Source organism: Xiphophorus couchianus, chromosome 6 (assembly GCF_001444195.1).
Source record: "Xiphophorus couchianus chromosome 6, X_couchianus-1.0, whole genome shotgun sequence".
In the NCBI taxonomy this organism is placed as follows: domain Eukaryota; kingdom Metazoa; phylum Chordata; class Actinopteri; order Cyprinodontiformes; family Poeciliidae; genus Xiphophorus; species Xiphophorus couchianus.
In genome coordinates this window covers 24,496,199-24,508,706 of record NC_040233.1, presented here as the reverse complement: position 1 = coordinate 24,508,706, position 12,508 = coordinate 24,496,199, and the positions used below count along the sequence as shown (strand labels likewise).

The 12,508-nt window shown below is 37.8% G+C and overlaps 1 protein-coding gene and 1 non-coding gene across 3 annotated transcripts; both read left to right on the top strand.

Annotated features, from left to right (window-relative positions):
* The first annotated feature begins 375 nt into the window (after positions 1–375).
* On the top strand, positions 376–7,448 carry sdhc (succinate dehydrogenase complex, subunit C, integral membrane protein). 2 transcript variants are annotated; one of them, XM_028019444.1, is made up of 6 exons: positions 376–452; positions 1,197–1,256; positions 3,078–3,179; positions 4,828–4,889; positions 6,820–6,983; positions 7,241–7,448. In XM_028019444.1, exons 1-6 carry the CDS (start codon positions 436–438, stop codon positions 7,343–7,345), a joined length of 510 nt encoding a protein of 169 aa, XP_027875245.1. In that variant the 5' UTR covers positions 376–435; the 3' UTR covers positions 7,346–7,448. The 2 variants fall into 2 exon arrangements, with proteins under 2 accessions (XP_027875245.1, XP_027875246.1); XM_028019445.1 differs by lacking the exon at positions 376–452 and adding an exon at positions 539–560.
* Positions 7,449–10,731: 3,283 nt separating this feature from the next.
* On the top strand, positions 10,732–10,805 carry trnar-ucu (transfer RNA arginine (anticodon UCU)). The gene has a single exon. It is a non-coding gene; the product is annotated as a tRNA-Arg (tRNA).
* The last annotated feature ends 1,703 nt before the right edge of the window (positions 10,806–12,508 follow it).

The window sequence follows — 12,508 nt, the reverse complement described above, 5'->3', positions numbered from 1 at the left end:
AAAATATTAACTGCTAATATCCTTTTAATAGGATATAACTTTTACTATTCTTTAAAACTTGACAATGTTTTATACAGTAAAAAAAAAAAAATGCACCAAAGATGTATTGACTTTTTTCTTCTTGTATTTTGGAATTTAATACAGTTTCTGTAACGGCTGCAAATAAATTTTTCTGGAATCTTTTGGATTAAACTGTGGTCGAAAATCAAATACATATTGAAAAATAAAATACATGCATATTGATATTTTTAAATGAATATTTTAAAATTTAATTTATTTTAATTGTCTAGATTCAACTATTATGCAGTTTTAAAAAGTACAAGCTCACATGCCTAAAGAAACTGTTTCGTTTACCTCAATCTGCCTCCTGTTTTAAAACACCCCGCTTGGAACAACAACATCCGCATCGTCACTTCCGCTCACTGCCTGACAAACATGGCGCTGCTTCTAAGGTCAGTACGTCTGTCATTTGTAACTTTTGGGCACAGGGACAGCTTTATTCCTAGTTTTCCCTGGGTAGCTCGTCACAATAACTTGTACAGGACGTAAATTTGTTAAAGGTGAGGACATTTGGAGAAATGTGACTTCACATTTCCGGTCATAATGGAACGTTTTTTATGAATGCTATGCTACATAGTTAGCCAACTGGCTAATGCTACATGTTTCCAGGAGCATTGAATCGCTCACCTAGAGGACTTTGGCTCTGAATATAATAACTGGCTGATTGAAACGATTGTATTTACCTCTTTTTACGTTTTATTGTGCGATTAGATGCACGTTTAGTCCGCTGGAGTTTATCCACGTGCTTTTAATGGGTTTGTATTCTTGTGTGTAAAGCTCTGCGGCTGCTGACTGGATGCTTTTCTGAAGAGGATGTCCTCTAAAATCTTTTTGTGAACAGAGGAAAGTGATATGAGATAATCAGTGTTTAATTTTAAAACATGCTCATGCTTTTAAACTACTTCGTCTCCTTCTGACCTGAGTTCATAAGAAGTGAGCTGCGCTAGTTATTTCAGTCAAATGTTTTGAAAGAAAGTACAATTTAAACATATAGATTGACATTAAAAAGAACAGTTTTGTAATGTAAAGCATTAAGGTGCTTTGCATTACATTTTCCTATAAATATGTATTACACAATGTGTAATACATATTTATCTAACTACATTTAACATTTTCCTTTATTTTTTTATTTGCAGGACTTTGTCTCGTCAGGGTGTCTGTCTCTCAAAACCTCACTACCATGTCCTCTACAGACAGTAAGTTTTGAACTTGTGTGAAAATCCACATGAATAATCTTTCATTTCTTACAGTAGCCTCTTTCACTAAAACAGTTCCTGGATATCACTTCTCTTTGAGGCACCTATGTCTGTTACAAATTGCTGGGTTAAGATTTTATAAAGAAGTTTGACATTATGGAACCAAAGGAGGCGTGAGGTGGAACTGTGGATGTGAAGTGTTTCCGTGCACTATTGTTTTTGAAACAATAACAAAAAAGTTTCTCTTGCTTCAAAATCCTTCCTCCTATTCCCCTCAAATAGTTCTGTTGTTTATAACTTCAAATCCCACAGCTGGCTGAGACAATGAAACATACACTATAATTGCATCACATCCTTGAGCCACAACGTTGGCTTTTCCTTTGATTAATCAACACAAATGGCATTGTCACTACCTGTCAGTTATGCTTAGATTAATCTGCCATTTCTCCTCCTATTTCAAACGCATCACAACTTACACTAATTTGTCTCAAGTCCATCTTAAAATGTTTTGTGAAATGGTCTACTGATTCAAGCAAACCAGTGAGCTGCTTTTAAGTTTGCGTCTTGAAATGGCCCTATCAGCTAATTCTTTTTTTAGGAATCTTGGCATAACTGTTGGTTCTTGTTTGACTTTAGATACACATGTTGAGTCTGTGGTTTGTTCCTGTTTATATAATCTGAAAAATATTTCCAAATGAAGCTCCATTTATACTCGCATCCTGAGATTGAGATCATCACTCATGCTTTATTTTTCATCTTTTCATAGCGCTGCATTATAAACACTTCTTAGCAAAACCTCCCTCGAACAGTTGCAAGTTTTTCAAAATGACAAAATCCTTTTAGTTTTCACATGTGACTCCAATCTAGATGCAACTACACTGGCTTCCAGTTCATTTTAGAGTGCACTTTAAGATGATTTTCCCGACTTTGAGAGCTGCTCACAGACAGGTTTCAGGTTTTATCAAAGGCTTTCTGCACCGTACATTCCCAGTGGCTCCTTGAGGTCCTGTGACCTGGAGCAGCTAAGATGAAAACAAAATGAGACTGAGGATCCGCTCAGTGGCTCCAAACTCTGGAACTCTTTCTTTGGGCTTCAGATTAGTGGTCTCTTCTTAAAAGCCAGTAAAAAAAATAATCTTAAGGAGAATAATGATCATAAAAATGTTTGAAGCCCATAAATTATATGATATAATTTAGAGTGACATTGTATAACTAAATCTTGACTAAAACTCCACATGTTTTATATTTTGAACTACAATAAATAAAACAACAAATTTGTGTAACGATGACACTTAAGAAAATGTAATGTTTACTGGTTTTCTCAATTATTGAATTTGGTGTCTTTTATGATTTTCTGCTTTTGTGTTTTTTATAATGTTTATCACTTTGAACTGCCTTGTTGCTGAAATGTGAATGTACAAATAAACTTGATTGCTTTAAATTACTTTATGAGAACTTTGTGTTGCGCTTAAATACCATTTATTTTGACTTGTTGACCAATATGAAATGGCTCATGATAGCTTTGGATCTGAAATATAACCAGAATAACACAAAGTGACCACACTCTGGTCTGATATTGATATAAGACATTTAACTAAGCCGCTATGAATAATCATCTTGGCAGATATAAACTGGCTCACAGTCAGAACAGTAGATTGCTCCATTTCATACCCGGAATATTCAAGTACAAATTCAGAAAAAGTTAAAGTAATGAAATGAAGATGGGCCAAAATGACCAGCACACAATCCAGTGTCCGCACATGAAAAGTGTGAAATAAGCAGCGGCAAGCCTCTGTTTAAATCATCTGTTCTTTGTTTCAGAGCTGCTCCAATGGGAACCACAGCTAAAGAGGAGATGAACAAGTTTTGGGCCAAAAATTCCAGCTTAAACAGACCCATGTCTCCACACATCACAATTTACAAGTACGTACAACCTGATTTTTGTGTTGTGTGGGTTGCTCAGAAAACTAAGCAGATTAAGATTACCAAGGTGTCAAACTGACCTCATTAGTGCAGCTTATATAATGTAATGCAATCTTTATTTCCTTACACACTGCAGATCTTATGCAAACCAAGAATAAGGCAAAAATAATAACACCATTAGGTTCATTTTGGTATTCAGCTGCATTTTCTGTCTTTAATGCCAATTAAACAGCAGGAGACGGCAGCATTGCTGTATATTTAGAGCAATAAACATCTTAATGTATTAATAGCCAGTCGCTAGCATCATAAAATCTGCAGTTAAGAAAACTTTTAATAAGTGTTTTGCAAGTTTTCACAAAGCTCTTTTTCTGGATTCATTTTCACTGTTTTCATTTTAATGAAGAGGGACATTTATCAGTTGCACTGACATTTCTAAAAATGTATTGTTGTTACCTGCTGTGGTCTAATAGTTGGATTCAGATTCCTTCACCGCCTTTGGCATAAACATAATAAATATATGTAGATAATTATAGAGACGTTTTACCTGTCATTAACTTGTAAATTTGCCTGTGGAAAAAGTTGCTGTCATGGCTTGTAGTTTTGTTGTACAACTCCTGTCATTGTTTTGCTATTTCACCTTTAATATCTGTGAAGGTCAATCGAGATTTTGTTTAGTGTTTGTTTCACTCCCACCTACAAGCTTATCACAATAAACTAGAAATATATCAAGAAAGTTCATTTTCCTTTGTTGTTAAAAAGTGAAACACCTATAATTTTTTTTACACACATAGAGTGATGTATTTGAAGAAGTTAACTCTGATAACTAATAAAAACCCAACATATATTTCTCAGAAAAATACAATATTACTTTTATACATCCAATACAAAAAGGATATTGATTTAGAAATTTGTTTATTCTGACAATGTTTCGCTAACACAATCATGGAGGAGACTGGACAATTGTCATTTCTAAACAATTTGGCTGTTCACAACATGCTGCATCTAAATGTATTAATAGAAAGTTTAGTAGAAGGAGAAAATGTGATGAAAGAAGGTGCACAAGCAACAGGAAAAACCACAGACATTAGAGGATTGTGAATTAAAACCTATTTAAGGTTTAACTCTTGTATTCAGATAATAGTATATTTTCAGTTCAATTTAGAAATCAAGTTCCCAGGGTTTGGAGGAACAATAGCGTATCAAAAGCAGTATCAAAGTTACTGTTAAAAGAGGTGTATTATGGAAAATCCACTTTTTAGTCTTTACATTATGATTATTATGTTATTCCTTCATCAAAAACATATCTGAATTGTTGCTTTGACTTTTTTATCCCCTGTGTGAGTATCACAAAGCACCACAGGCCCCACTCAGCTCCTACAGACTAGTGGCAGCAGCAATTAGAAAACACCTGTATTGTTCATAAAAATTAATTTTTCCATTAGCTGTGAGCAATATTGATCAACATTTTTAGAAATATTAATTTAAAATGTATCACCGTTTGTAGGGATCTATGTCATATAAAGGTTTAACATTTTGATATTTCTAACAAGTACTGCAGTAAAATAACTTTTTAGTGAATTCCTATTGTATAGATATACATTTTTCCCTGCCAGCGATGGTAAATATGTGGCTCCTGTGTTTGGTGCAGATGGTCCATTCCCATGATGATGTCCATCACACACAGAGGAACCGGAATTGGACTCAGTGGAGGTAAAGCTTGTTTCCTCCAAGTCGTGCTTGGTTTATACCATAAAGAAATTATTCCACACACAGACACTGCTTCCTACCCAGTTTGAGTCTGTGCTGCTATAAATCTAATATCAAAGTGAGGCTGTGCTTTGCAGTCACTCCTGATTGACCCTGAAAATCTCTTCAGGGCATTTTACTCCCATCGCTATTGATTTCTCTTAAGAGCATTTACTAGAATAAAAAAAGCAAATGTTGTTCAATTAAACCTGTGGATGTGAAAAGGCAGTTTAGCGGCTCTTAGTCTCATGCCTGCTTTAAAGCACTGAACGTGAATGGCGGTGATGCTGCACAAAAGAGCCACTGACATTGATGAAAGGCGCTGTGAAAGCTGAGTTAAGTTTTGTTTTGCATGTTTATGTATTCAATAAAGGTCAGTTCTCTGGGCTGCCACTTGCAGTGGCACACCCTATCACTCACTTATTCTATTCAACCTTCTGTCAACATATTATATGTGCCAGCAAACTAAAACTGTCACCAACTGTGAATCAGCTCTATACGCTGTATTTCTTTGCTTTAACTGTACTTATTTTACATATTCCAGCCATTATTTTACTGTAGCAGAGTTGAGTGAAGGGTCTTGCTTTAATTTGTTTTGTTGTTGTTTTCCTTTCTTCGTTCAAAGCTCAGCTTTGTGTTTACTTTAATATCCATTCTATTATTTTTTTTCTTTCAGAAAGGAAATGGAAAGACATTTAGTTTTTATTCATTCAGACAAAACCAATAGAAGCCAAGGGGCAAATTTGCATTCAGTGTTTTGTAATAGACTGCCAGTGTGTAGATGGTCAGATTCAGAGCCGCTGTTTGGTTTTCATTTTGAAGTTTAGTGTTAGAGAAACCAGAATTGAGGAACTCTATATGTTGGGAAGTAACAGGCCAGCCGTCTGACTCATTCATAGTCTTGTGAAATAAAGTAATGTATGACTAATGAGCCAGTGTGGAGAATTATGGTAAGAAAATAACAATATGGAGGAATTACCTTAACCTTATCCTGGTACAGCTGCCAACTTTCTAAATGTTTTTTTAAACCCTGGATTGTGTTATAAAGGATATACATAGAAATATCATTCATGAATGAATCTACCATCATTTCCATCTATCTGTAAATCCTCACCAATCCGCCTTTCCCTCCATCCATCCTTCTGTTTATCCTTTAGATGCATTAATACGTACATCCTTTCATCGATTCAGCATCCATTTGTCCCTCTTTACATTAGTCTATCAATTAATAATTGCTAACCTGCTTTTTATTCATTCATTTTCCAATCTGTCCTTTTGTTTCACCATTAGTACATCCAGTGATTCATTTATTTCTCTGTCTGTCCTCTCATCCATACATACATCTATTCTTCCATCTGTCTTTCTGTAAATAGCATTACGCTCTTACGCTTAGCCAAACATCCATTGTCTACATTTGTCCATTCATTCCTCTGTCCACCCATGCAGTCATCCTGCCATCCGTCAGACCTCCAACCTTTCATCCATGTTTTTTGGGGTTGTGTGCATGATCCGTTTCTGATTGGCTGAGTTGTTTTCTGCGTGTGTATATGTTGGTTTTTCACCTGTAAATGTGCTGACGGGCATTTAACCGGAACACATCCTCATTCCTCACACGAAAGGGGAATGATAACAGAATGCTGCTGAGTTATTTTTGCATGTTTGCCTGAATGACTCTTCCAACCAGTTTTTATTTCACCCATTTTTCATAATCCAGATGTACATATCTGCTGTCCATCCGTCTACCCTTCCTTTCAATGATTTTTAGATGTTACATACTTAGAGCCTGAGCTATAAAATTGACATGAGAAATGTGTTGAAACGCTGCACATTGTTTTGTTTTTTTTCTTTTTTTTTAAGCTCCTATATTTTTATTCTTCTTCACTTCTGTTTCCAGCCATTTCAGCCTTTGCCATGGCAGCGTTGATCTTGCCTGGAAACTACACCCACTACTTGGACCTGATCCACTCGTTGTCCGTCGGTCCTTTCTTAATTGGGCTGGCAAAATTCGGCATTGCCTTTCCCGTGTCTTATCATACCTACAATGGCATCCGTCACCTGGTAAGTCGACAAATATTGGACTTTGATTCCTCCCAATATACTCCTTTACCATTTTCATGCTGTTTAAGATTCTTAAGCCTATAGAACTCTGTAATGGTTTTGTTTTTGCATTTTGTCATGATTTCTCATTCAGCCTAAATGGAGATCTAATTTTCCTTTGATAGAAAGCTGATTGCATATTCAGGTATACAATCTGGCGATGCTTTTTCCGTTATGGCTTGCTTTATATGCATTTATTTATTTTTAATTTTTTACAGTATTGGGATATCGGGAAAGGCTTCAAAATTCCAGAGGTCTACCGCACCGGCTACACAGTCATCGGCCTGTCTGTCATCACCTCCATAGCTTTGACTTTGATGTGAAGGGATCATGGACTATATGAAGTGTAAAAGTTTTGTTTATACGTTGTGGCTTGCTATTAACCTTTCTTCATCAAAAATAAAGGATAATATTATGCTGTAGCCAGAAGCTGAGTATTTTTTTTCTTGCATTTAATTGTGCCGAAAACCTGTGGGTCATCCAGAGTGACATAAGGCAGCGTGCATGCAAATATGACCCAGTTTACCTCACACTTGGTCTGGGTGTGAATAACAACCACGAGCTAAAATTATATGCGACCTACATGTTATCTCCTTATTTGTCTAATCACTCTGTGACGTCAAATTCATTAATCACTTCTCCCTGCCTGAAGAGCTGCGACGTTGTCAGTCTGTGCAGGATGAGCCCTGTAATATTTGCGTCTGAAGAGCAGTTTATTGCCTCTCCGCAGCCTAAAGATGCTCGGATGCATTTTTCAAACATCGGGGAAGAGGAAGAGGAGTGTTGAGCCAGTGGTGGAAGCTGCGAGTGGGAACCTGCTCCTCACCAGCAGCTTGCCTCTGGCTCTACCTCCCTCTGTGCAACACAGGAGCTGAACAGCTTTTGTCCTGCAGTGAGAATGAAAGAGAGTTCTGATGTTATGTCAAATCCAAACCCCATTTATGAAGTAAACAGTAAAAAATGCAGATGGAGGGATGATAATAAGTAAAAGGGAAAATTCTGAGGCAAGCAAAGCACAAGCTGGTTCAAAAATCTGTTTAGATCAACAAAATTTCTAAAGAAACAGAAGGAAGATGTCTAGTTAGTCCAACAGAATTGGTTTATCAACCTATTACTGTTGACTCAAATTGAATATATGTCACCTTGGATGTAGTTTATTTTTCCAGCTGGAAAACTCTTCTTGATTTTAACGTGTTTATCGCAGTAAACCAGAGCGTTTCTGCAGTGACTGCCAAAGTTTGTAAAGCTCAAGTGTTTGTGCTTTTGATGGTGCTGAATTCCCTTCAGATTCACGTCACCTCCATAATTGGCCTAACGTGTCTATATTTAACCACTGCCAGCTTAAAATAATTATCTGTGTAATGCTATCGCTTGAAGATCTTCCTGTATGTGTGGTCTGATTGCAGTGAGTTTGGCATGTAAATTACTTCCTACATGGAGTCTAATCAAAGCTATGGGCACTTTTTGACCTCTGCTGGAGATCCACTGAGACTACAAATTGCTATTAATATGCAATGGAAAATTACTTATGATCTACTGTACACTGCAGAAGTATTTATATCTCTAGTTTTGTTGCAATCTGTCATCTTGCAACCTAAAAAAGTTCAATGTGTTTATCTCGCTTTTATGTGGATTAAGAAATATAAGACCACATCTGTGAAGATGAAAGAAATTATACAAGGTTTTTATTTCTTTTTGTATCCAGTTACTCTCTGAAATCATAGTTACACATATTTGGTAGAAACCCATCCATCCATTGTCTGTTCACCCTTGTCCCTAATGGGGTCGGGAGGGTTGCTGGTGCCCATCTCCAGCTACGTTCCAGGCGGGAGGCGGGGTACGCCCTGGACAGGTCGCCAGCCTGTCGCAGGGCAACACAAAGACATACAGGACAAACAACCATTCACACACACACACACACCTAGGGAGAATTTAGATAGACCAATTAACCTAACAGTCATGTTTTTGGACTGTGGGAGGAAGCCGGAGTACCCGGAGAGAACCCACGCATGCACAGGGAGAACATGCAAACTCCATGCAGAAAGACCCCGGCCGGGAATCGAACCCAGGACCTTCTTGCTGCAAGGCAACAGTACTACCAACTGCGCCACTGTGCAGCCCCTGCGCCACTGTGCAGCCCCTTTGGTAGAATTTGGTAGAAACCCAAATATGTGCAATTTATTCTCGGGACACATACATCTGCCTTATACAGGCAGTAGAAGTTGGCAGAGGAACGCAGCAGACAGGTTAGGAATACATTTGTGAAGAAGTTAAAGCAGTGTATCTGTTTATGGTCATTCACCTGACATGACAAGTTGGCAAGGAAAGCAAGAATTGAAAACACCCAGAAAGTCTCATGCTGACTCTGGAGGAGCTACGGTGATCCAGTGGAATCTGTTGTGTGGACAACTTTTAGTTTTTTGTTTTTTTTTAATCCTCAAATATTTTCCTAGACAAAGCAGAATTTTTACTCGTTATAGATGAAGACAATTAAATTGTTTTATAAATTGTCTGTAGTTTGGTTTGTTTGGTTTTAGTGAGATCTAAATAATGAATTATCAGACGTATATGCAATTAATAATTATACCGGTATTTCAGCAATTTATGATTTGTCAAACCACAATTGACTACATCAACCTGTCCAAGGACTGCAGATGGAAATTAGCAGTTTTTGACTAAAAAATGTATGAAATGTACATTGTCCCTGTAAATAGACAGCATAAATAGAAAGTTGTTGATGAAAGAAAGCAAGAATAAAATCTCCTTTGCAGTTTAGTGGTGGTGACACTGCAAACATGGAGGAAAGGCTTCTGACCAAATGAGATAAAGTGGTGGTATCATCATGCTGTGGGAATGTTAGCCTTCAGGAGCCACAGCAATGCTAATCGGAGTTGAGGAGAAGATGGACGGAGCCATCCAAAGCAGGATCATATGTTACAATAGACAAATTAAAGTCCAGACATCCAACTTAAAATGTGGGACATGACTTAAAAATAGATGTTCACAGATGTTTTCCATCCAGTCTGATTGAGCTTTGAGCTATTTTGGAAATAATAGAGGGGGAACAAACGATTTCTAGACAAAGCCAGAAGAAGAGATATGAATACTTTAGCAGGGAGCTGTAGGTCTTAAATAATTTCCTGTTGTACGTTAAAAGTAATTTGTAGTCCCAGTGGATTTCTAGCTCAGGTTGAAAACTGCCTGTAGCTTTGATTAGATTTCATGTAGGAAGCCATTTACATGTCAGACACCCTGCAATCAGAGCTAAGAGAACTTCTAAGACATAATGTTACTCTGATAATATGAATACTTTTATGAGGTACTGGATAGAGTTTAAAACGGCTCGTTTGAAATCTAAATGCTTTAAAAAAATGTTTGTATAAATCTATAACTGAGCTTATAAGCAATCTTTTTATTCACTTCAAGAAAAGAACTCACTAGCTTATAACCATTGATGGACATACAATGCATCATCTCAACTCCAGTAATTACGGTATTATGATATTTCAAAGAGAGAACATGCCTTCAAGCAGCAGAGGTTTGATTCATGACGGCATTGTGGAAATGTGGCTGCAGCAGCACCCCCTACCGGCGGGTAGCGGAAAATGTGCAAGGCTGCGGTCCTGATGCTGAGGGATGGAGCGGATGCTGCACAGCGATGGGTGGGGGAGCATAAAGCAGGTTTTGATGGAGAAAAAAATGTGCCTCAGTCTCTGTGGCGCAATGGAATAGCGCGCTGGACTTCTAATCCAGAGGCTCCGGGTTCGAGTCCCGGCAGAGATGTATGTGTGTCGGTACAGACTTTTTTAGGATGACGCAGATTGAATTTGAATCAAGGCAAATGTGTCTTTTAGCCTCTGCGTCTGTGATATTTTGTAAAAGGTTTTTCAGTCTGCTGGAAACAGAAGATGAAGGAAGATTTGACGCCGTCTATGAATCATATCCAATTTTAAAAAAGCTTGTATGTAAATGACAAAAAACCTTACAATACAGCTTTTAGTGCACCAGCACAGCACACCTTTTCATGCTCCTGGGGCTGCATGCTCAACTGCACTCGGTCATCACACAAACACAACAGGACAAGTCAGTTTAGTGCAGCCTCACCGAGGCAAAGTCACCGTTTCAGCACCTGGAGCTGTCCGCTCCTCATGTGCAGCGCCAGCAACAAAGCATTTAAAGCCTTTTCCGCCCTCATAACAAGTGCTTAATGATGCCAGATGCTGCGTTTCTGTTCTCAAATATGGTGTAACGGCACAGAGAGGGAGAGAGATGAAGTGTCACTGTGACAGGAAATGGTGCCGTTTTATGACTGCCGAATCCAAATGTTGTGTTAATGTAATGGAATCAAAGGGCTGACCTCTGTTTAATGTATATAAAAAAAGAACAAAAAGGTGGATTTTATCTTTAGAACAGCACATTGCCAAAATCTGGAATCTGGATGTACGTTTCATTTTTAAATTTTTCTACATTGTGGAAAACAGCTGGTTCCTTAAAGATCTCTTGTCCCGACTCGCCTTTTGTTGCATCTTATTTTGTATTTTCCTGAAAACCCCTAGCCTCCCCCTCGAGGATTCCTTCTTTTTGCAGCCGCCACCATCCATGTTTAACCCCATCATGCCTCCCCACATGCAAAACCTAATCCGCCAGTAAAACTAATCCTTAATCCCTCTCTGGCAAGTTGAACAACCCTGCCTCCCCTCCACCCCTCCATCCCTCCACCCCTGTTATTGCTCCTGATTCCCTAACGGGTCACATGCATGAAATGTCAGTAGCCTATGAAACGTCAGAACTCCAAGGAGTTCCCTTTGTTAAATAAATACACAAACAAGTTGTTGCTGGTAAAAAATAAAATAAAGTAAGTAAACATAAAATCATATGCGGCATATTTGAGAATCATTCAGTTTTTTTGACATGACTTTTTATGCATTTTTAAGAAAAGACCCCCAAGGCCAAACACTGAGTGCCATGATTACCATATTGCAAATTATGAAGCCTGTGGGAGATAATAAGGAGCATATCTACCAGAAATGGGTAATGGCTCTATATCTGCCGATAAGAAACATCATACCCCCACTGAGAGCCGTGACAATATGCAGCAGATGACCTCCTCATTTTAGGAAATGAACCACTGTGTAGGCTTAAATCCATCAGATAGGTGTCTACACTATAAAAAATGACTAGTGAATTGGGTTAAATTAATATTTAACATAACCTAAACATTTATATTAGCATTTAGCTGAAGATGTTGGTTCAGTCAATCATTGTTCATATTATCCGGCAGGGAATGGAAAGACTGAGGATATGTTTATATGGGTTTATGACTAAAAATTGAACAGGAATGAGCTGAGAAAGATTATCGTCCTTCATTGTTTATTTTAATAAGACTGAGCATCTCCCAGCAGAATCTGGATTCAGCCCTGGAGCAGAGGGATGTTCACCTGCAGCAGATGTGAGAAAGACTGATTAGTTTGTGTCTTCATTGTTTT